This window comes from Centruroides sculpturatus, unplaced genomic scaffold, assembly GCF_000671375.1.
Source record: "Centruroides sculpturatus isolate CEXI.00-Female unplaced genomic scaffold, Cexi_2.0 scaffold774, whole genome shotgun sequence".
NCBI lineage: Eukaryota > Metazoa > Arthropoda > Arachnida > Scorpiones > Buthidae > Centruroides > Centruroides sculpturatus.
This window is the reverse complement of record NW_019385065.1, coordinates 327,430-353,314: the sequence shown is the minus strand read 5'-3', so window position 1 is coordinate 353,314 and position 25,885 is coordinate 327,430. Positions and strand designations below refer to the sequence as shown.

General features: G+C 28.8%; 1 protein-coding gene across 1 annotated transcript in view; it reads right to left on the bottom strand.

Moving 5' to 3' along the window:
* Positions 1 to 6,902: 6,902 nt before the first annotated feature.
* LOC111634159 (chromodomain-helicase-DNA-binding protein 7-like) overlaps positions 6,903 to 25,885 on the bottom strand; it is a 188,373-nt gene continuing 169,390 nt past the window's right edge. Inside the window, exons 44-46 of the mRNA XM_023378865.1 lie at positions 23,126 to 23,257; positions 18,765 to 18,869; positions 6,903 to 9,113 (exon numbers count right to left, since the gene is read on the bottom strand). Of these exons, the coding sequence (XP_023234633.1) occupies positions 7,932 to 9,113; positions 18,765 to 18,869; positions 23,126 to 23,257 (1,419 nt within the window). The 3' untranslated portion in view covers positions 6,903 to 7,931. The remainder of the gene's footprint in view (positions 9,114 to 18,764; positions 18,870 to 23,125; positions 23,258 to 25,885) is intronic.

Here is a 25,885-nt window from a genome sequence, read left to right as displayed (position 1 = left end):
GCATCTTATATCTTGAATTAATTTCAAAAAATAAAAAAATAAGATTGCTATCATATATTCAAATATTAGTGGCGAAGTGGAAGCGCTTGCATTGTCGGCATCAAAAAAGCCAGATTCGCACATGCAATTTACAAAGCACCTACCTCACCCGGTTTAGCCGGCNACTAAAATATATGCTTTTGTTTTAATTACAACTGTTATGATATCACATAAGTTCTAATTTCAACAGAAATTTAGTTTACTGTTATAGAATATTTATAATTTCTTTACAATTTTTATCACTATTAATGTTTGAAATTTTATTGAATAATTATGAAATATTTATTGAGGCATATTTTTCTGCGTGTTTTGTTCGATCTGTGACTTTTCATCTTCCACTATCAACGTAAACTTGCAAAATTATTTATTTATTTCATGATGATACAATTTGCAACAATCTATTTCGGATAGGTTATACCAGTTTGTAGCTATAATAAATTAATATAGATTACATTAACATTACGGAAATTTAAAAGAAAAAATGATAACGTACAGTACAACATTTGATAAATAAAGTATATCTTATTTTTAGCAATACGCTATTTTATTATGGCATGCCTCGTGTCATATTACGTCTTAACGAATAATGTTTATCACTCTTAGACTATGAATAGCATTAAATGATTACCGGTAATTAATAGCATTATTATTAATATAAACGGCAGAACAAAAAATTTTTGTTCAAATTTAGCCTAGGGCTATCGTATAATCTGTTGTCATGGCAAACACGTTTTACAGAAATGAAAATTAGCGAGTATCTGGATATAAATGTAGAAATAGTGCAGCGTTGAGCAATTACAAATTATACAAGATAATAGCGAGGTTGCGGCCGAAGTTTTCAACGCAAAAACGTGAACGTAGGACGTTCAGCGCCGCGTTCCTGTAAGTCTAGAAGTTTGACAATGGAGTTTGGAACGTCGAGCATGATTCCACTGACGTTTGACAATGGAGTTTGACAATGGAGTTTGGAACGTCAGTGGAATCATGCTCGACGTTCCAAACTCCATTGTCAAACTTCTAGGCTTACAAGAAGGCGGCGCTGAACGTCCGACGTTCACGTTTTTTGCGTTGAAATCTTCGGCCGCAACCTCGCTAATAAATGCATAAATTGATTGCGAAATATAGGTTGAAGAGTTTTTTTTTATTATTATTACATGCACGTACAGTATATATTCGTATTTCATATTCATTTCTTAGTCTATTCAGTTTATTTTCCTTTTCTCTTTTTCATTTATTGCATTAAAATCACTGTTAGAGATGTTGAAGATGATTGTTTGATTATATTACAAATTGTTTTTCCACAATCGGCTATAATTTATTTAAAATATTTTAAAAATTTATACAGTATTTTTATCTATATATCTCTATAAATTTAAAATACTCTAAACAGGACTGCTCTAAACTAATTTATTCCTAAGATCTCGTGGAACATTTTCATTTAGTTCGAGTTCAAATCTAGATAAACAGTTCACTGTTTCGTGGAAAACCATATTTACAAAATGAAGAACGCGTCAGTAGTTCCGGGTTCTTATCGGAACTGTTCCTAGTATTTTCTAGTCCAGAATGACTGTAAGCCGGAACCACTACCTCTTCCATTAGCCGCTATAAAATGTCTGATCGAAAGGTGATCAGAGGATATTAACATAATGGTTGATATTAAACGGTTATTCTTTCGATCAAAGTTTGTTTAATTTAATGGATTAGTGTATTTTTGCGTTCCCTCTTTGCAAAATAAAAATTTTAAGCCGGATTTCTACTTATAATAAGATAGATCAAATACGAATATTTATCATAATATCTATATAAAAAAAAAAAAAAATACTAAATTTGAATTAATTTTACAGCTTAATAATAACAATAAATTTTTAATAACAAAATGATACGATGTAAATACAATCGATAATTTCATTTTCCGTAATTTTGTTCTCTTTTATATTTCAACAAGGACAAACTCAAATATGATATTTTATCAAATTAACACTTAAAATTATTTCCTATTATAAACAACTGACATTAATTTGACAATTATATTCCGGAAACAATAGGACATCACTAAAGGAAATAGGAAGTTGTAACATGACAAGAAGTATTATTATACTATTATCAAACTTTATACACATTTCACTAATTTTACTGGTTTCATTTTTTAAAATTTGACAATGTTATTTTGAAATTTTTAAAAAGTGAATTAGATATCAAATCTTATTCAATAAGTTTATGTATAATTATGTTTAAATTAAAAATATGCCGAATGAATTTATGAATCTTGAGGAAGAGTTTTTCGAAGATACAATTTTTAAAATAATTTCAAATTCTCTCAACTTATTAGGCCTAATTTCCTAAATTTAATATGATTCACGTGATCATAACGGATCAGCTAATTATCTAAGTAAAATAAACATTTGAAACTTGTGCATAAGAAAACAAAGCAATTTGACAATAATGACACTAAGACTCAACATGTATTCACATGTTGAGTGTTACTGCACAAAGCACATTAAACAGATTGCTTCATTCAAAATTTCCTGTAGCTATGTTACCATGATGATAAACATTGGCACAGAAAGACTTCGAGCTCTACTTTGTGCCTTAAAATCGTTGCATGTACAGTATATTAATTTGGCTGAACGTTAGAACATCTTTCAGCAGTATCAGTAGGAAGTTTGGGGCAATGGGTTTGAGTTAAAAAAGGCAGATGAAATCGGGAGGGGCGGGGTGTCCAGGTTTCGTGGTAGTTAAGTATATCCTCATAAATATAGCGTTTATAGAAAATTATTAGAATTGATTTGGTTTATTTGATTACGCGTGAGCGATCTGCCAAAGAGGATGCATCCCGGGAAGATTTTTATGTAAAGCTGGCCCCTATTTCGGTGTTAAAGATCTCCATTTTTGGAAATTTCTTTTTTTAAAATAAACATTTGTAGAAACTGTTCTAATTCTCTTGATCGTATCTTCTCTAGTTGTTGGTTCCTGTTCATAGACAATGTTCTTTAAATATCCGGGGGATATTTAAAGAACTTTGTCTATGAACAGGCAAACAAATTAGTTAGGCGAAGTCAGTGCCGGCCCGAGGCAAGTTTTAGGATGGAGCGAGATCCTATTATGGCGCCCCCCTTGGTTGCCCCTAATTTATACCCTTTAATTTTCTCTACCACTGAGGCGCCCACTAGGACTTAGCGCCTGGAGTGGCTGCTCCATTCGCCCTATGGTAGGGCCGGCTCTGGGCGAAGTCAAGTCCGGCGATTGAGCGGGCCATTATATTGGTCCAAGTCGTCAAACCCATCTTCCATTAAAGTGCCAGTTTAAATAATTTAGGAAAGAGTGGGCAAAAAGGCACATCTAACAAAATTTAAGTCTTTAATATTTACTTTTTAAAAAATAAACTACTTTGCTATTTTGCATTAATGGAAAAATTGAAATGCAAGAAGATAATTCAGTAATAGAAAACATAGAAAGCACTGATGTGACCTAATACACAAGTGAAAGCGTGGAAATCTCCAATCGACATAAATTCCTATGTGCAACTTCTGCACGATAGGCCAAATGACATTATGCCATTTTGCCCCAATCTGTCCTTACGCATCGGTTTATTAGACCCACACAATACAATGCTTTTTATGAAATACGTGGATAGAAATACTAAATACCTTTATTACCTGAATTAATTACATTCATTGAATTGTAATTAATTCATTGAATGTGTATCTATTTAAATATTTGATAAAATCCCATACATTCATTGAATTGTATGGGATTTTATCAAATATTTAAATAGATACACAATAATATATTACTGAGCTTATTTCTATCTGATCAAATAAAAACTGTCCAGCAATGTCCGAAATCGCAATTAGGCCTAATGAGAAAGATGATCATTAGCTTTCATCAGGATGTAACAACAGTAGTGCGATGTATTGACAATAAAAACAAGCATTCTGCCATTCTGGCCTCTCTCCCTACTACAATGCGTGCATAGTAGGACCCCATTCCATTTAACTGAATCCATTCTTTGCCTTTTATGAAGATCAACACCTACAAGCAAAATTGGTAGCTCACTCGAGTTTTCTGTTCATATTCCCATAGAATAAATAGAAAATAAAGAATCTATTGGGTAAGCATTGTAAATGTTTTTGCACGAATTTCCAGTTCATTATTTGAAGCAAAGAATGAATCCACCAAATAATAATAATATAATATATATATAAAATTTTTAAAAGCATTTTCATCTTTTTCCAAGGGAACTTCAGACATTCACATACGCGTGCACATGCTGTGTGGCGGCGTAAAGTTCAAACGCTCAGACTTTTGATAAGCGCATCTTTCCAAAAAAGCTCGTTTTTGATGTAGAATCTTAATATACGATTAAAAAAAAAAAAATGGGGGCTATCACGTAAGAATATGAAGTTGACCCAATTTTTCACCAGTTGTATTGGCAATCTATAACGAAACCGATAGCCCAATCTTGGGGCCTCTTGAAGTTAATATTTTTAATTTTAGTAAGACGCGCGGTTTTTGTTATTCCACTGACTTTAACAATAGTCCAATGTTTTCATCTCCATAATGTTCAGAATTCGATTCTCTCCAATAAATATTTAAATAATTCCAAGGTTAAAAAAAGCAATAGAATTAAAAGTATATGTTGCTTTTATTCATATTCTATTTCACGAATCTCAAAAACTATATGTAAAAAATTTACATTTCTTTAATTAAAGTATTTTTTGAAGAAATTATATTTTTACGGCTAACCATTCGTCATTAATTTATCAACTTTATAAGACTGCTTAATTACCAGTCAGATTTTTTGTAGTTATTATTATTAGAACAGATTTGATTTCAAAGAGAAATATACGCAAAAACCGCGCGTTAATAACCTACAAATGAAAAAAGTATTGATAGCTTATAAAAATGGCTCTCTATTACTATCAATAGTATAGACCAGTGATGGGCAAACTTTTTAAAGAGCGGGCCAAAGGAAAAGAAGAAAACTTTAGGCGGGCCAATATAATTGTAACCTAGCGCTGCATCTGAAAATCCAGGTGGCGCTATAAAAACATGTGCAGGCCGTCCGCCATATTTCTTTTTCTCTCTTTCGGCTACGCTACGCACGACGAGTGGATGTTCTGTACCGAAGCATGCTTGTAACCGATCGAGCTTTTACTCAATAGGTGTAAAACAAAATGTTGTACATGATTGTAAATAAACTTTCATGGTGAGATATAAAGCTTCGGTTATTTTATATAATCAACGAACACTCAAGTTAAGTGGTGCATCAACCACCACAGCCTGTATTCTTTTTTACTCGTCAGATTAGGAATAATGTCGCGCGGGCCGGATAGAACATTTCAGGGGGCCGCATCTGGCCCGCGGGCCGTAGTTTGCCCATCACTGGTATAGACAATATCCTGTCAATGTGTGGCAGAGAGAAATTACGTTCGTTCATTTCTATTCTCTTCTGTATTCTTGTGAGATGCTAATGTCTTATTATATTTGCATTTTATTCATTGAAACTTTTAGAAATTAAAATGAATTCTTCTCTTTTTTGAAATAAAAAAATTTAAACGGCACAGTTTAATAATCGAACACAACCAACTTTATTGTACAGTGATGTAGCTTTTGTTATACTTTCTTATTTTGAATTTTTTTCCGAATTTCTACGTCTAAAAATTTATTAAAAATATTTAGACGAAAAGTACCTAATTTTCCAAATAAATTATAGATATCATAAAACAATTAAATAGCTATAAATATTGTAAATACATTTGCTTTGCTAATTATTAACGTAATTACAAATATCATTCGTAATTGTAGTTTTATTAAGAGATTTTACTACTGTATATGAGAAACGTAGCATATTCAGGCCTTATTGTTTCGAAAATGTGAATGATGGTCGTTACGTTCAAAACTTCGTATATTGCTGGTGAACATTATTTTAAGGAAAGGGATCGTATCAGTTGTAACAACCGTCGAGTTTTGCAATGTGTTTCTAAGGCATATGTGTGTATAAATATTTCCATTGTCTACTTTTGTTTTGCCATTTCATATCAAAGCAAAGACATGGGTATACGATTTTAGGCCTTGATACACACGTTTTTCATGCAGTAAGTTATTAATCTTGAACAGACCAATTGAAGCCATTCACACTGTTTAGACAGGAAACAAGCAAGTACAAGCGACATCAGAATTACAAGTTGTTATTTTAATCCAGTCATACAAACACTGCATTTTTAAGCAGAATTTACACTCGGGCTTACTTCTACCACTTACATATAATACTGTTGAGATGCAGCTCAAATTATACATGCACGAAACTTGGATTTCATTCAGAATTTCATAAAGGAATACAAGGCAATAAAACGCCTAATCCTTTTTATATACTTTGTAGATTTGGGGAAGTGCCAATTTGATATTTATTATTCAAATTTTTTCCTCTAGTGAGATTAAAAACTTTATAAAATGAAGTGAGGAGCTGAAGGCACTGTTGAAGAACATTATATATATATATATAATTTTTCTCTTTCTGAAAGACTGGAAGAGCTCCAACTTTTAAGGGGAGGAAAAACAAGGAAACTTTTGTTGTTATATTTTATAAAGAACATGCAAATTCTCTTAATTTTTTTTCCTATAGATAATGTGTAAAAATTAACAATTTGATCAAACTTTTTCTTTTGATCTAACATTCAAAATGTTTATATGCATTTTGGACAACGTGATTTTTGTGAATGGTTTGCAATTAGTATTTCATATTTATGGTATTGCAAATTTAGCATTAGACCATCAATCACAATTTCTACAACTATAACCAAGTGATAGCATATTTGATTTTTTAGTTTAAAATAAAATATCAATGTACAGTCCACAAGATATAATGTTACAGATTTTTAATGTCTTCATTCCAAAGTAAACAACTGCAACAGGTTCTTTTTACACAGCCATCAACATGGAATGGAGATGAGAACAGGCAATACTGAAAGCAGGTTTGTTCAAAGTTGTTATATTACATAGTTCAATTTTTAACCAATATAATAAAGTTTATAGTAATCTGCAGGATGGAGATGTGATGTATTTACTGCCATTTAGTATTGGCAATGAGGTAAAGTTAAGAATAATTATGCCATACCCAGGAGAATATTTTCCTGACAGAAGCACCTGCAAAATTATTAGGGAGTGTGCACTATGCCTGAGCTGCTGGTCATCTGAGTAGCAAGATCTGTCCTGTATTAAAATAAATAAGCTGCCTGTTTCAAAATAGTTGGTATGTACAGAAGTCTTAATTAAGAAACTGCAAAACAGTACAATAACTACCTGTTGGCAGCAATCTGACCACAACACGATTGTTATAAATAATTCACTAACAGCCCTCTACATGATTAAGTACAAACAGCTGAATACTGAACCTATTGTAAGGAATGTATATCTAAAAATTTACCATGTCAATTGTGCTTGAGCTTGACATCAGGCAGAACAGCTGCAAATCAGTCAATTACATTAGTTCGACAGCCAAATATTTAGAAACCTAACCCCAATTGATCTAAAATGTAACCCAATTAACCCGTATAAGGGAGATGATAAAGCTGTTTGTCACAATGTGAGGTTTCAATGTCTTTTACCTATAGACAAAAAAATTAAATGCACAACAGTTGTTAATACATAATATAGATGTCAAAATTAATATTCTGAACACAGTTTGTCTCTTGAATGTTCCACACTCAGTAAATGAAATATTCTGAGAATCATTTAAAAAGTATAAGATCTTGTCCATGCCCTTTAACACGAAGTCTGTAATGTGCCACTACAACCCTGGCAAAACAGGTGCTAAATGGCAGTAAGTTGCATTTATTTCTTGTACATCAAGTTATTTCTAGTAATACTCTATCACAGTTAAAACAAAAACACTAAGATGGTTTTTCTTCTTCTAAAGAATTTTTATTCAATGAGGTAGGATCTTCACTTATTCTTTCATTTTGCTTACTGTGAAAATCTACTTGTGGTTTACAAATGTCTGTTTTTTCTTCAAATTCCTCAGTCCTTTCATTTTTGCTTAATTTTTCAGAAACAAGATTAGCCTTTTCCACAGGTTTAGAAAAATGTAACAATGATGTAGAATTGCCAACTTCTTTTACACTTAAATCTTCTCTCACATGATCATTTAAAGATGAACTTTCCAGCTTCCTTTCCTCCTCTTCTTCATCATGATTACCTAAAAATGATTTCATACTTTCATTGTCAGAATCATGACTTGCTAGCCTCTTGTCAACACCTGATTCCCTATTACTTCGTGATGTAGGGACTGTTCTGAGAAGTGAAGAATTTGTTGTTCGGGTACTGAGGGAAGTTGATGTTGTGGGCGTTATTGATGTACTAGTAACTGATGTACTTAAGTTACCTAAACCATTTACCAAGCCTGCTTGTGATAATGATGCAAAAGAAGCAGGAAGGTTAGGAGAAAGTGCAAATCCACCCAACCCTAAAGGATTATATAATAGTCCAGGTGCATAGTGGAGAAAAGGTAAAGATGATGCAGATGATAATGGAGAACTTGATGTATTGTTACTAGATCCTGTAGTTCCAGTTCCCGATAATTTTTCATTTGTTCCACTTATCTTCCGAGACGAACTTTCTGAAACCTTTTCATCTTTATTTTTCTCTCTTTCCTTCTCATGCTTTTCTTTTGATGAAGATAAGGTTGTTGAACTATTTAAAGAGGCAGTTGTACTTCCAAGTCCCTGAAAATTGAACCCTGGGAAGCCAAAGAGAGGGCTAGTAATTCCCATACTAGCCAATCCTCCAAATGGAAGAAACAAAGGAGTAGTTGTACTTGTTGCTGTTGTTGGAGTTGTTGAACTACTCTTAGTTGAATCCACAAAAAATTTCATGCCTGGAAAACCTGTTAACATTCCTGTATTAGCAAAGCTGAGAGGACTCATACTTGAAGTTGATGGGAAAGCTAAACTAGATGATGTCGAGGAAGGTGTACCCATAGCTTGAGCACTGGCTAACATAGAAGCAGCTGTGCGACGACCTCTTTTTTCTAAAGGTGTCATAATCCGTTTATGTAATCCTTCTGGAAGATTACCCTTAAAAAAAAATAAAAAATTAGCATATAGGAAATCATTGCAAAAAAAGATAGAGTAAGTAAAGATTGGATCTACTTAATTAATTATATTTTATATATAAAGTGAACTTTCTATCTGAAAATAATTACTGTTACCAAATACATCTGTATAGTAGTATTAATAATCTGTTATAATTCAATGATACAATATCTTTACAGTGGTCATTTACAGTATATTTATAATACATATACTTACTCATTGTTTAAATATTTAAACAATCAGCTATAAAATAATCAATGTTATAGTATAATAATTGCATTTAATTAAATCAGATAATAATTTTATAAATTATTTGCAGTATGTTCAGAATTAAAATTCACTTATACTGACAACTCTGTCCAGAAAAACAACATCCATTTTGAAAATATTCTAATCTGTAATGTATTTTGCTTGAACTATACTAAATAGAAAACTTCATACCATACTTAATGTAAATTAATTCTAAAAAAGATGATGAATTTTGGTGAAATTTTCAACTTCTTACATAGCATTCTAATGTGGATCATACAAAATGGTATATATGATGATAATGGTATGTTATACAGAAACACCATTATTTTCCCCCCTATTGTCAAAAACCTCACTATAAACAGAACAGACATCAATGATCTAATTATAAATTCTTCCAAAATAAAAAAACTGCATCAAAACAACTATTAATGTTTTGGTTGATTTTTTACTTTGGGATTTAAATCTCAAAAATTCAACCAACACATATAAAGAAGAACATAATAATAACAACAAAATTTGTTTGTTAGATTTTGATTGATTTGACAGGTTTGCCAATCTCTATCAAATAAAGAAACAATTTTTCTCTTCAATAACAGAAGAAAACTCATATATGAAAAGAGTTCTCAGTTTTGCAAAGACAATAAAAATAAGATACATACAATTTTGTTCTAAGAATGCTTCAAAGCTAAAATTCAAAATTATGTAGATGCCAAGCTGTGCAATTAATTATTTTCCTGCTTGAACAAGATTACATTTAAATATTTATCATCATGTTTTATTATTTGATTCATTATTACCAAATACAATAAGAAAATTGTTTTGATGGGATTACTGAAGAAAATGTTTGTAGGAAGAAGGATGTTTTAAGAAGAAAAAGAGGGAAATGATAACTATTAGAAAATTACTTAGGAAGTTTAAAATGCCTGGAACAAATGGTAAAAAATATTTTGATCATCACCACCTACTGGAACTATGTTTTGGGATTCCTGAAGGCACAAGTGCAAGAATTACCAAAGTTTCCACTGCTGTTGTCCCAGTGTGTTAAAGAATTCAAAGAAATGGCAATGCAGCTCAGAAAGTGTGTGAACCTTCAGTAAGGTTACATGACAAACAAGAACAGATACAGAATAAACAATAAAACATATTTAGTGTGAATCTCATTGGTTGCACACTTTTCAGACACCCTTTACAAAGTGTTATTTTAGATGAGTGCAATGAAATCTATAGCAAATGAAGATATTCCACAGACATAAGTATTAACAATATAAAATGGAATTCATCTATCCATGAAATGTTCAAGATTTCAGAAATGATAATGGAATTTCTTGTAAAAAGTGAATAATCAGTTATTAGCATTAAGGAAAATAAATAGAGAGGAACTACCAAGTATTAAAATCCACATTATTGATGTTATTGGATTATAATATAGATGATATTATTATCGATTCTATACATTATCATACTAACAGTATTTTTGAATTGGCTAAATGCTATTTATAATGTAATTAAATTATTATGTACCACTGCTTTATTGCATATTCATTGTTTTATTTTTATCTATTTTCATAATTATTTTGCTCTTTACTTGCACATGATTAATCATCCATACCAGTTTACAATTATTATCATATGTAAATGACATTTATAAACAATCACTGTTTGACAAATACTCTCACCAATATATGAACATCATAATCACAAGTAAAACCAATGTTTATGACGAAACTAATTCTTAAATGTTTGTAATTTCTGAAATTTTCAATATAACTTAAATCACTGATATGCTAATGACGATTCGGTTGAAACTAATTTTTGGAATGTAGTTTCTGATGAACAATTTCCCCAAAGAAGAATAAACTTAGATTCTCCAGTGGAAAAAATTGTTTACCAGAAATTATAAAAATATTTATTTCTATATAATAATAAATTATAATAATATTTTATTTTTAACATGATTCTAATATATAAAGCAAATTAAAATACAAATAAAAAATTACTACAAACATAATATATTTGAAGGATAAAGAATTAAATAAAATATAAAAGTCAAAGCAACAATCCAGTCAGTTAAGATCAGGCTAAGTTTTGACATGTATTTGGCTTATGCTGGATTTACTTTTGCTATTCCATTATGTTTTGAATAAATTATTAATGCAATTTAAATTTTGCAGCTAGTGATGCCTTATCTATACAAATTTTAATAATTAAATAATTTAGAAGAAATTTGGGTTGTGTTTTCAAGCCTCCTTTCAATCTTCTCTCCTAGATGCTTCTAAATTATTTAAATAATTCTAATTGTTAAAATTTGAGAGAGACAATGACACTACCTACCCGTAAATTTACACTGTATAAATCTCTCTCTTAAAATCTAGTATTATAGCAAAAATAAACCAAAAATAATTTGGCTTGTATAGTTGGGATTTGAATTAGATTTTGTTTCTTCAATATAAATCCAGACAGTAATTAAATAATAACTAATTGTTAATTATTCACTTATTGATTATAATCAATTGTATGACACTATTTGATTTTGAATATTACAAAAGAGTTTACATGTCATGGAGATTATATTTGTGTTAAGTAATTGCTTTAAATTAAAATAAATATATATATAAATTATAAATAGAATAATTTTCAAATTTAACATTAATTTAATACTGTTTACAAATGCAACAATAAAATAAAACAATGACAAATTAGAGAAAAACATTTATTTCTAATTATTCATAGTTGATATATTTCTGAACTATGCTCTGAATAATGTCCTCCAGAATTGCTTTATTGTTTCATTTGTAACTTACTTTCATATATGACAAAGTATACAAATTCTAAATGAAAAGAAAGATCTAAAAATAATTTATATTCGTATATACAGATGGTTCTAATTGAATTATCTCTACTGTAAAATAATATATAAAGATGAAACAACAACATTAGTTCCAAAGTTACTGTTAAGGGAATCAGGTAATGAGAATGGCAAGGAAGCAACTTGGTTCAACAAGGTTTGTTATTAGATAAATGAATTAGCACCAACTGTTATGATTGATCATTGTCTTTAAAGTGAAAAAAAAAATCACTCATTTAACATGACTATCTAATTCACCTAATATTCTCTCTTTACAAAAGATATTTGTAAGATAATGAACAATTATATATTGTAACAGCATAACAATGCCAGGCTGCAATTTTTAATCATATTTTGAATTTATTTCATTTAAAATATGTGCTCTCCACCTCAAATTAGTAGTCTTGCCCTGTACACCATACTTTCCTGTGAATAATAGTCATCTAACTCCTTTCAGGAAAAAATTTTTGGCTTGAAATAATGTGACTTCTGATGCAAACTGGAAGTTCCTATATAGTTAATCAGGTCTTCCTGACCCTAAGCTTTCCATAGATAGTTGAAAGACAAAACTAGATAATTCCATTCTTGAGATTCAGGAAAGATAGGAGAAGACAGACATATGGATGACAGTGGGAATTTATAGGTCTACAATTTTTTCAAAAATTGCAGCCCAACAATTATTGTCTTTAAAAATCTATATAATTGACAGTTCTAATATCACCCATAAAATGAACATTTAATTAGGAAAAAACAGCATTCACTTTCTCAAAAAACACTTCCTGCTATTATCTTATATGATAAAAATAAAATAATCCTTTCATAATTCAATGGTACACAACTTTCTCCTATCTTCTTGAAAATATTCATTTATTATTTTTTAATCAAAAGGAAAAGTTGATTACATTAGATGTTTTTAAATGGGCAGATTATTTTATAAGTCAATATGGAATCTAGGTTTGCATAGAGAAATAGTAGTACAGAACAAATAGCAATAAATTGTCAGGAACCATCATCATCACTGACATAAAACCTATGACTGTGAAGAGAAAATTAAAAATTGATTTATTATTGTTAATTATAAATGCTGTAAGTGTTATTATTATTATTATTATTAGCTAAAGTAACAATTGGTGTAGACTATTACTAGTTTTTACAGAAAAATATTGGTAAAATAAACTAACTAGTTAGTTTTATTTTTTTTTTAGCCAAATATTCTATTTTGGGTTTTTCCTATAATGGTTTAACCCATAATTGATTACACTGTCTTAATTTGATGGCCTAGAATGCTTTGCAAAATAGTACAGTACATGACTAGTTATTACTTGGGTCATGTCAAGTTAGTTCTCTTGAGGCTTTCTCCCCTTCACCTGTTTATTCAGGCTGAGGCAAGAACCTCAGCCTGATTCCTTTATATGATTGAGGTAACAGACAACTTATTCTCAGATCATGTTTCTTAACAAAGACAACTGACCAAAAGAACATGTTGATAAATTCTGATAAAATGTTACTTCAGTTTATGTTTAACAAGTTGCTTAGACTCTCTTCCTAATTGTCTTGATTGCCTTATGGATAAGGCTGACCTTTCATCCACAGGATTTAGTCTGGTTTATAGATGAATCCATAACCAATAGTGGCATGGGGCTGACATCTGTGGGATGGTCAGTTTATACTATGTTGACCTATATACTTGTTATTCCCAGTTAATCAGGCTGAGATAGTGTTCATACAGAATAAACTTGATTTAGGTAAACATGATGTCATTCTTTCGGTTGTTAATTCCAGCAGATGACTAATGTCACTAATTTAAGATTAACTCACTCAAGATAGTGTTTTAACATATTGATCAAGATTAGCTAACACCATTCTGTTCAAATGAAAATAGTTAAACAGGTTCAAAGGCTTGATCATAGGTTAACTCTCCTTGTGTAAATATAGTATCAGGGACTTCTTTGCCCATTGGGTGAGTTCTCTACTATGTTTCAAGAGGAGTTGCTAGCTAAAAGTAGTGCAAATGCGGAAAATTAATGTAGATGTCTTTTTAATAAAGTTATCTATGTTGTTTCTGACAATCAGACTGCTTTAAAGTTAGTTTATAGTAGCATTTGTCTGGGAGTTGCTGCTTGCAATGGAAGTTTTTCTTGTGGGTTCCAGAATACAAGAAAATTGCTCAGCAATGTAAATGATGATCTACTGGTCAAGTAGGGAGCATCATACTTCTTTGCAGAGTCCAATTCTTAGTCTGGTTTTTGGCAGCACACTAAGAAATACTATTGATATTTCCAATAATTTAAAGCAGTAGTGGGAAACTTCTGGATTAAGACCTCTAAAAATGTATCCTCTGCTTTATCTCTATAAAAATAAGATAGCAGACTTATGATGTAACTTCTTGTCAGATGCACAATGAGCTCTACTCCCCACTTGTATAGTACCATACAAACAATTATGTTCAAAAATTTGCAATGTTTAGTTATTGTCCTTCAAATTATTAGGTCATATCACATTAAAATTAGTGTGATATAGCCTAAAAATAACAAGCATCATTGATGCTTTCCTTGCCATTCACATCATTATTAGTAGTAGCTTTTAGAAATAATTGTATTTCTTTCAATTTCTTTGCTTATTCTAGATGTTACCTCCAAGTATACTGCTCCATATAGTTCTGAATAAAGATAATTAAATTATAACCAAATGTTGATTAGCTTACAGAAAAATATAAATATTGTAAAAACTACATCATATCATATTTAACTCTAATGACTATATTGACTGAATAAATTATGAAATATAAATAATCAATGAACTAGGATTACCTTATTTAAAATATTTTGCTAATTAATTAAACAGCTATAAAAGCATTTTAATTGGGCATATTACAGTTTTATAGACCTCTCATCAGCATGAAAAATTTAGAAAATGAGGGGAAAAGATTATAATACATTATGCCCAAATTTTTAGATAAAGTGCAGATAACAGGGAGAGAAAGAATGAAACAAAGACCCAAGAAAAATTCCTACTCATTCCAGAAGCTGTAGTAATGTTGCTTTATAAGAAGTATAATAAGAATTACTAATTTATTATTTTACCAGGGTTAGCAAACTAAAATATATATTTTCAAGCACAGGAATGTTTTCTGAGGATAATTCATACAATTAAAAGGAATAAGGATTTTTACATATAGTGTTCAGAAATTAAAAACAAACTCCTTGCATTCTATTGGCATTCTATAATAATGCACTAATATCTATAAATATATATATATACAAAATCTACATCAAACTACAAAACAAAAGCTAAAACATGAAAGAAAATCAATCAATAAATAAATTATACAAAGATACCTGTAATTAGTCTGTACAGTTTTTGTCTATCTTTATAAGAGGTATTTTTCTAATCCTCATAATAGTAAGTTATTTTCATACAATCAGAGGAAATCTTACTAGTGTGGTTTTTTAGAGTTTAAAAGAGAGGAGTGTCTTTACCACTTTAAACTTATCCTCCTATAATTTCAGCTTTATATTTTATATTCTATAGTGTTTCTTCATCTAGTTTGGTGAAGTTTTCTCTTGACTAAGGTGACTATTTAATACATATATTAAATTATAAAAAATGACAAAAGTGTAAGATATGATTTGTTTGAAAGACTATTTTTCTTTCTTCTTTTCTTAGTCAATTTCATCTAAAACTTACTAGCATATCCTTCTGAATAATATACTATATGGTTGCCAATTTCCTGTGATTATTGATAAATTACATATATTTTGAAATTTTTTCAGAAAATGTAAATGATTCCAATCATCATTAACTGAAGCTATTTCAGAATTCATATTTAAGACTGTTGCAGAACTAAGATTTTCTTTAAAATTTAAGTTAGCTATTTTTTGTCATATGGAAATATAATTCATTTGTCACAGTTATAAAGATTTCTTTCTTGTTTTGCTTCAAAACTAGGTCTAAAGTGACAAGTGAATATTTTAGACTTAAGAGTTTTGTGCTAACAGAATTCCTTTTGACCAGTGTGCAATTATCTGTAGAATAAACAAAAAAGTATGTTAAGTTCTGTTCCAATAAGAAGTTATTACATCTTTTGATATCTTCTGAATGACATTATCTTTGGATTTTTAGACAAATGTCATTAAAAGTAAGGAGAGAGAAAGCATTAATAAGGAGGATAGAGATTCCCTTACTACTTACAAATGACTTGCCATTAAGAAAAAGAGCTTTCATTTCACAATATATTTCTTAAAATAGTCAGTGCATCTTTTCTGTCTTTATATAATTTATTTATCTATTGTTACAGTTATTCATAAATTATTAAATGTACTTATTATCATTATAGTGTGTCAATAGAATGAAGAATACATTATATCTTCTAAAAGCTGGAACTGTTCAGAATAAATGTTACCATTTTATGAATCTCTGTGCTTGAAAACTTAATGATGAGCTCTCATGCTAAAATATACTGATTATTATTATTTTTTTACTTTGACAACTCTAATAAAGCATTTGAATTCTCAGTTTTTCTAAAACTAAAGTTATAATTTTCATTGCAGATAAAAATAAGTAAAAGGAGAAGTCTTTAATACAGAAAGGTACAAAGTTTTAAAAGTATATGTTTTCTGTTGTGATCTGTTTAAATGTACTAAAATGTATGATCTACTTGAAAAGTAAAATTATGAGTTATAATTCGATGACCAAAATAAAAAAAAGTAACAAGTTTTGATTAGCTAAAAATATGTTCTATTATTTAATATTCATGTAAGTAAAACAAACAAAATTACTGATCACAATACGATTTTTCAATCATTTTTAAAAACACTAAGATATCTTAATGTGTTTACTATGTATTTAACAAAGGTTTATAGGCATATGTTAAACATGAAGATTTATTTCCTATCAAAGTTATCTTGAGTAACAGGAATCTCAAATGGTTTTAATTACTGCTTATCTGGAAAATTAATTTCCTTTTGTTTACCCTTACTGTTAACATATATATTTTTTTAAACACTGATGAATAATGAAGTATGCATGCAATTTTTTTTTCTATGTTAATAATTGATATTAAAGCAAAAATTTTTCTCCCTCTCCTCTTAAACTACTTTCTACTTTGTTGCCCTAGATAACAACCTAGATAAACAAACTATCATACTGAAAGTTGATAGTTTTTTTTTAATTTTGTAAAATATGACGACATTTTCTAATGTAACAATTGAGCCTTGTATAATTTTTAAGATATCTGTATAATACATTATATTTATTCCTATCTTAGTGAATATCAAAAATGAATGAGTCATTCATTAAAATGCATTATATATTTTTCAAAATTTTTATTCCAGTTTTAACTAGAATTGAAATATAATGATAGTGATCATTAAAATGTGCATAATTATTATTTATAATATTGAGAGAGCAATGCTATTTTTAAAATGATAACTGGGTAAATATAAATTTTTCTATTTAAAGTGTCTTCAATGTTGTCATTTCAAAAAAAAAAAAAAAAAATCATTCATCATTCATTTAAAAAAATCTTTGTATTATTTGCATCATTATGAAAATTAAAAATTAATTTCAATTTCAGAGAAAACAAATTTAATTTATATTATTACTGATAATATATTAAATTGTCAACAATATTTCTTATTTTCTATCATATATATTGTGAAAAACTTACTGCCTATTGTAAGGAACTTTTATATTTAATACTATACATCAGAACTAAATTAGATTGAAACTTCTTATTTTTAAAATTGGAATGCCTCAGTTAGACCTGAAGAATTAAATTGTAAAAAAAGTAACCAGAAGTTCCACATTTTCACCATATTATTCGTCTAAAAATAACATTAAGTGCTGACTTTACAGTTTTGGTGGGTGAAGACACCAAGATAAAACAATTCTATTCAGACTTTTTTCTCTAACTGAAATATTAAGATAGCAGTCTTCTGGTAAATTTATCTGTTATGATAACTGATATCCAGCATAATATATGATCTATTTATAATCTTAGGAAAATCTAAGATGATACTGATTATGAAATGTTTTATGGAAAAATCAAATTAAATATTGTTTTATAAACATGATTATATAATTTTTGAAACATCATAACATTATAATTGTTATTGATGATGTAGCTGAATAACATTAAAAAAAATATGTATATAAACAGCATAGAAGTGCTAATTTTCATTAGCGATTTTAATTCATTACTCTCTGTAGTCCTCTGTCAGAATTACTTTGTGATGTTTCATTCTTAACTATTTTTGATTGGTTCTAATAGCATGAGATATTTTTCCACTCTTAATTATTTTTTCAAAACAAATCATGAAGAACATAGACCTGAAAAAGGACTACAAAAAGTTAACATTATATCCATTTTAAGGCAGTGTTTCAGATAACCCCATTTGATAAAAGTTATGTTTAAAACGGAATTTACTCAGATTTAAACATAACTTTTTGTAATAAGAAAGTTGGATCAGTCATATGATATTGATCCGTCATTCATTATTATATTTTGCAAAATTTTTACATTTTCTGAAACATACTTTATCACGCACAAGAGGTCCCCACTTAGGATCAACATCAAACATTGGGTTCTTTTCTAACCAATCTGCCAGATGCTTTAGAGTTGGAGCTTTACTCCCTGTTATCTGCAAATAGAATATTATAACAAAAATGGGTAAAAAATCACTATAACAACAAACTAAAATCATTTAAAAATATTAGTATTAGTTTTAAAAAACAGCATCCATTTTTATGATTCCAGTCATAGTTGACACTAAAGATAACTTTTCAGGTAACCAACATAAATTCTAGGAAAGTTAATTTTTTATCTATTGTGATATGTACAATATTTATAATAGACTAAAAAAATTATATATGTACAGTACAGTACAATTTGTAAATTATACATTTTTTTTTACATAAATAACTAATAGTGTAACAAGTTTCTCAATGAATAAATATACAGAAATATTCAAGTAATTAATAAATTTTTTAAAATTCAAACATCTTTTTAATCACACAGGCAAAAAATAATGATGGATTACAAATACCATTTGATGGTTTTTGAATTTTGCAGTCTTATATCTTATGATATCAGATATACTTTACATAAAAGAAACTGATGCTTTTGATTATTCAACTTAATACACTTATAGTTTATAACAGAACAATGATCAGTTCTAACCAGATAAAAAAAATAAATAAATAAAATTGACTTTACATCAGTAAAATAAAATTGTTTATCAGAACATTTTCAGTTAGAAGTCAAAGTTAAATTAATAAATAAATGAATATCATTGAATATTGATAATAACCTAAGATCCTAATTTTTAATCATTAAGTTTTAATTGCTTCAAACATATTAAAGAAATACAACTCATTAAATTTTTAAAAATAAAAATTAGACCTAATCAGAAATATCTGTATTCCATAATGTATATATTAAAATAAATGATTATGCACTTAACTGACAAATCAAATATCATTTATAATATATTAGTTACATTATAAAATAATTAAAAGATATAAAATAGTTAGATGATTAATTTCATTTCTTATTTACAGACTTTATTAGAAACAACAAAAAACAAAAACTTATTACTCACGGTTTACTGGAACTTAATAAATGCAAATAGTACACCCAAATCTTTTAGTTTTGTCTCTCATATCCATTTTCAGTAAGTTTTTAATTTGATCATTCTCAAAATCCAATTTTTCAAAATATTCAAATTGATTTCATTTAATATTGCTGTCTACATTAAAACTGCTAAAAGACTGTGTTACAGGAATCTTGTATGATACAGAAAAGAATTCAAAACTCTTGAAAATGGATTAAGATATTAAAGTTTTAAGAGATGAAACAATCTGAAATGTTTGCCATGATTACATTTAAAAAATATTCTGAAGAGGAAATAAGCAACTTTTAGAATGTCTAAAAATAATTGACAAAAAAGTAGTACTAATTAGGAAATAATAAAATATAAATGTTCAAAGATAATCTACTGTATTTGTTAAACAGAGCATGAATTAGCAATGTTGTGTGTGCAGATAATAAGCAACATTATCACATCATAGCAAGTTGTGTGTATGTTACATTCAATTCTTAACTAATAAGATTATAGTATTAAAATTTTAATAAAGAAACTATAATCTTATTAATCTTTCCTGCCATATTCTAAATTTATTTTGTTAAGTTTCAAACAAATATGAACTGATTAGCACCTCTCTATTTTTTTAACTAATAAAAACAAACAGCAAATAAAGATATTAGAAAATATTAATTTAATTAAATTTTTATATGATATTTATGTGATTAACCATTTTTAAAAATTTACATATGACATTTACTAACTGCTGATTACTATTAACTGTACCTATAATTTCAGATATCAAAACACTATTACAAATTTTATATAAAATTCTTTATTGAAAATATCCCAAAACTGTTTTTATTTAATATTCTCCTTTAAAGCTGTGTGTGACGACTGACTAAACTTGAAAGTATTTAAACAAAGAAAAAACAACAAAAGCATTTAATGTTTTACTCTATTAATCCTTTTAAACCGATATCCCGAGTTAACTCGGGCAGGTTACATAGCGTTACATAAAACTCAGTCCTTTTGCCCCCCCAAAATTTTTTGTTTTTTTTTTTAGATATTCTAAGAATAGGATATAGAACAAATTTATATTGAATTTAAACTTAAATAAGTAGATTTTTATATGAAAATTCTAATGTTTTTGGAATTATATAAATTTAATTAATTGGGAGGGGGTCGGAAATCGTGATAAAAATTTTAATTTTTTAAAAATATACAGCCAGTTAGTATTCACCCTACTATAAGCCCATCGCCTCCCGAGACTTCTATGAGAATGTCCCGGGAAATCCAACTCCAGCTGTGTTCAAGGTCATCCAGCTATGTAAACAATGACTATCAGTGTCAAATTTCACAGAAAGGGGAGACAATGGAAAATGAACTTTGAAGCTTTTTCTTCAAAATTAAGGCATTTCTTTCGTTTTTTTCAGTTTTAAGTATTTTTTATGTTTAATTAAACATTAACATTAAAAATTGCGGTGTACGCAATGGCGTATTTATACGCCGCCCGTCAAGAACGGGTTAAATACAAAAACTTTGTTTTCATTTCATTAGATAGAGCTGAGTATTATGTATTTCATGTAAATAAAATGAAAGCACAAATAATACGTATTTATACTTTGAAAAAATTATATTCGTATTTTAATTATCTCTATGTACAAGCTAATCTTACAAGGAGAGATCATGACAGTCATCATACTTTTCAATGATAATGTTTGCGTGGATAAGCCTTGGTATGAACTTCTATCGAGAAAAGGAAGAAAGTACACTTCTCAAAAGTTTTCAAGAAACTTAAGTCACTCAGGATTTTTTAACTTTATGAGTATCTTTGAGAAATATTTCAGTGAAGATTCTGTTGTAACATCATGCCTGATTGATAATTGCTAGATTGCTGGTCAACTCACCTGTGAGTAAACTTTTTCCAAATCAATGCAATTTTGTTATGAAATATTTATAAATTAAATAGGTTTATACATTTTGCCTATTTTTTTCAAATTAAAAATGTTCATTCTCTCTTATTTAAAAATTCATTTTCAGAATTGCTGACCATTAAAACTAAAAGTAAGATGTTTTTACATTTAGGAATGTTATATGTCAAATTATTCATAGCCTAAGTAATAAAATAAACTGAAAATTAATTGTAACTAATTTTTTTGAGTATCAAATTGAATTATTGTGTGTGACAGTAAACAATTTTTTAATGTTACTTCTCTGGTTTCTTATTGTTTACATAATAAGTATTTTCCCTTTTCATAACTAAAAAAATAAGCAGACAGTAAATATCTGTTTATATTACTTTATAACTTTAAATTTATTTTAAATATAATATAAAAAATAACTGTCAAACAGTAACTAAGTTCACTCAAACCTTTCTTGAGCATGCACAACCTTTTAATAAATAATAATGAAATATTGTAAATCTGAAAATGGTCTTTTAATAAAACTGAAAACATTAGTTATTAAAAAATTGCTGCTCAAAATGGTTCTGGCTTAGTTATTTTAAACAATTCTGAAAATGAACTGTCAAGGAATAGAAAATGCACATTTTTAATTAATAAAAAAAAATAGACAAAATGTATAAATCCATGTAATTTAAAAATTTTTGATGTAAAAATTTCATTGATTTGAAAAAAGTTTACTCGCAGAAACACAAACCAGCAATCTTGCAATTAGAAATTATCAGTCAGACATACTGCCACTGAGCCACAGAATCTTCATTGAAAGATTCTGCAAAGCATACTAATATGTTGCTCAGGATTTTTTTAACTTTGATTTTATTAAAAATTGTTTGAGAAGCATGCTTTCTTCTTTTGCAGGATAAAGGTTTATACCAAAGTTTATCCACACAAACAACAACATTGTGACCTCTGCTTGTTAGAATAATCCATTATATACACCAAACATGAGGTAACTTTTGAAAATAGAGAGATTTTTTCCCCCTCATGCATAAAAAGTTGTTTGATGTATTAATAATTAACTACATTGCAAATACTTAAAATTGTATGGAGTAAGTGAAAATTATCAAATTATAGATCTAGGAACAATTTATTTCATTCACAAAAGAATTTTATTTTTCTGAGAAATTATTTGGTTTATGAGTATTTAATTCTTAAATAAGCCTTTGCATAATATTAGATATTACTGAAAATAAAGTTTTTAAAGATGAAATTTGTACAGTTATGCACTTTCTCTATTTGCTACTATTATTTCATTATTATTGTTAAATGTATTGTATAAAATCCTATTATTGACACTAGGATTTTATATATTAGTACTTTAAAAAGTTTTATATAAAAAATGTAACATACTTTTTTACCAGTGATTCTATTTATTACAGAAACATTTTCCTCTCCTGTAAGCCTCTCATAATCCAACTTTGAAGGATCGATACGAGGTCTCCTACCTCTTCTTCTACTATCAGGTAATTCAAGCAGTTCTGTCTATAATATATCAGAATGAAAACAATTTTCAGTTTTTACTATAACTATGGACTAAATTTCTAGCAAAATACATCCCAACTTTTAATTTTGTAAAAAAAAAAAAAAATGTACTCAAGAAAAAAAACCTGTTGTTTCCAACTGTGCAATCATCTTCAAATAAACAGCACATCACACAATACACAATTTTTCAAGAAGGATTTGAATACAATTGCTGATTTATACAAACACTTAAAACAATGTATCTTAATAATATTAATATATATTAGAAAATTTGTAACAAATGTCAATCATCAATAAGGTCCATTTCAAAAGTATAAGACCTCCCTGATTTTGGGCAAAAAATGCAAATACAGTACATCCCTAAAAAATAATACTCTTATGATGGGATGTATTATGAAATTTTTGCTGTTTATTGAAAGTAAATTAAGTAACAAGAACAGAAATTATGCTGACTGCTTGATATAAGAGTATTAAATCCTTTTAGAACAACGGTTCCCAACCTTTTTCGGGTGGCGACCCCTTTTTATAAAAGCCAAGTGACCCGCAACCCTGATACAATTGAAAAAGGCACTTTTAATAAGATAATTAAAAAAAAAACAATGAAATTAATTTTTTTAGTATAATTTTATTTTAAATTATGTTTAATAATTTAATGTGATGGTTGAAATTGCATGTTATTAACCAGCCTTAAAATTCGCAGGTGAGTTTTTGTTAACGCCAACCTCATGTCATTCTCAACATTTAATTTATTCCTCTCAAACCATGTTTCAACCAATTGTGACAGAATAGAGTACCTAGATTACACTTATTTTAATTTTAAAAAATATATGAAATTATTCAAACTTCAAGACACCATTAAAAATAAAAATTGCATTATAGTGAATATTTTTTTTAGTTTACTGTATAAGTTGGTGACCCCACAGAAAGCTCATCGCGACCCCCTTCTGTGTCGCGACGAGCTTTCTGTGTCGCGACCCATAGGTTGGGAACCTGTGTTTTAGAACAATTCAGATATGGTGAATTACTTATTATACTGGGTTAGGCACATTACAGAGTAAGGAAAAAAAAAAAAAAATGCATGACTAGATGTATTACAGGTAATTCCAGCAGCACAATCATTATGCTGCAAGGTTGCAATCTTGGTAAATTCATTGAACTTCAGACTTACTGTCACAGTAGAGAAGACAAACTGCTGCCCTAATTAGATGTTCTAAAACTTAGGGTTGGTATGCTTTTATTTATTGTTTCTGAGGTTTTTTCTTCTTTTTTTGAGCTTTTATTCATAGAAGCTTAGCTCAAGAAGTGACAGACCACTAGTATTCCGTCCTCAGTTTGTTGCATGTATCATTCGGCAGTAACACTAATTATGTCAATTTGAGGCATTGGATAATAACACACATCAGATAGTACAATGAGAGAAAATAAAGAACAATAAGAATGTGAATTATCCTTGTACAAAACAAAATTCTCATCTTCAGGATCACCACAAATAAACACACCTACACTGAGCAAGGAACACATCTCCTGGAAAGATTTTTTTTTGTCTGAAATTATTATGAAATTCCAATCTTGACAGGCCTGATTTTTACAAGCACTAGTGGAATGACACAAGAGTGCAAAAGTGCCTTCACCATCAGCTGAATGGAGGGGTTTCATCATGATCCGGAGAGCTATAGAATATCATGAAAAACCTGGTCTATTACACCTCAGAGTTCATTCTATTGTCTACATGTATCAGAAGAGGCTGTACACTTCAATAATTCCATTTGGCCCAATGATAGTGGATGAAAACTGACAATTCCAAAAGGACAATATTCCTTGTCATTTATCTCATTTGACAAGTGATTTTCCAAGGAAGGAATAATTGTACTTCCATGGCTAACAAAATCTGCAGATGTAAATCCCATTGAGAATGTCTGGGGATGGATGACTAGAACAGTATATGTAAATGAAAGACAATTTAACCATCATCTAAATGAATTAGAAATTGCTGTTATGAGACCATGGTGTGAATATACCTATGGAATATATTCAAAAATTGATCACAATTATGCCTAATCATATTTTTCAAGTTACTGCCAAGAACAGAAACAGTATCAGCTATTAAATGTATGATAAACATAAAACCAGACATAAAATAAGATGCCAGAGAGCTGGCATCTTATTTTATGTCTGGTTTAATGCTTATCATACATTTAATAGCTTATGAAATATTCTTTTGACATATATTTGTACTACATTTGACTAATAAAATATCATTTAAAATGTGTAAGCTTATTTCTATTGCTATCTGCATCCTCATTGTACATTTTCTGCCAAAAACAAGGGTATTTTTGAAATGGATCTTAAATTATAAACAGTAATAATTATATGCCTTTATGGCTAAGTCATCATTACATTTCACATAATTACATACTTTTTACACAGGGGAAAAAGTATACAATGGTGTCTTGAAAGTAAAGATGTAAAATAATTCTGACAACTGAAATTTGTTGTACATAATTTAATATAAAAATATTTGTTTTACTACATATATATATTTTAATATTTGTATATTTGTAATAATTTTAATATGAGAAAGACAATTCTTATATCCTCTAGGTAGAGGAAGGTTAATGTATTGCATAG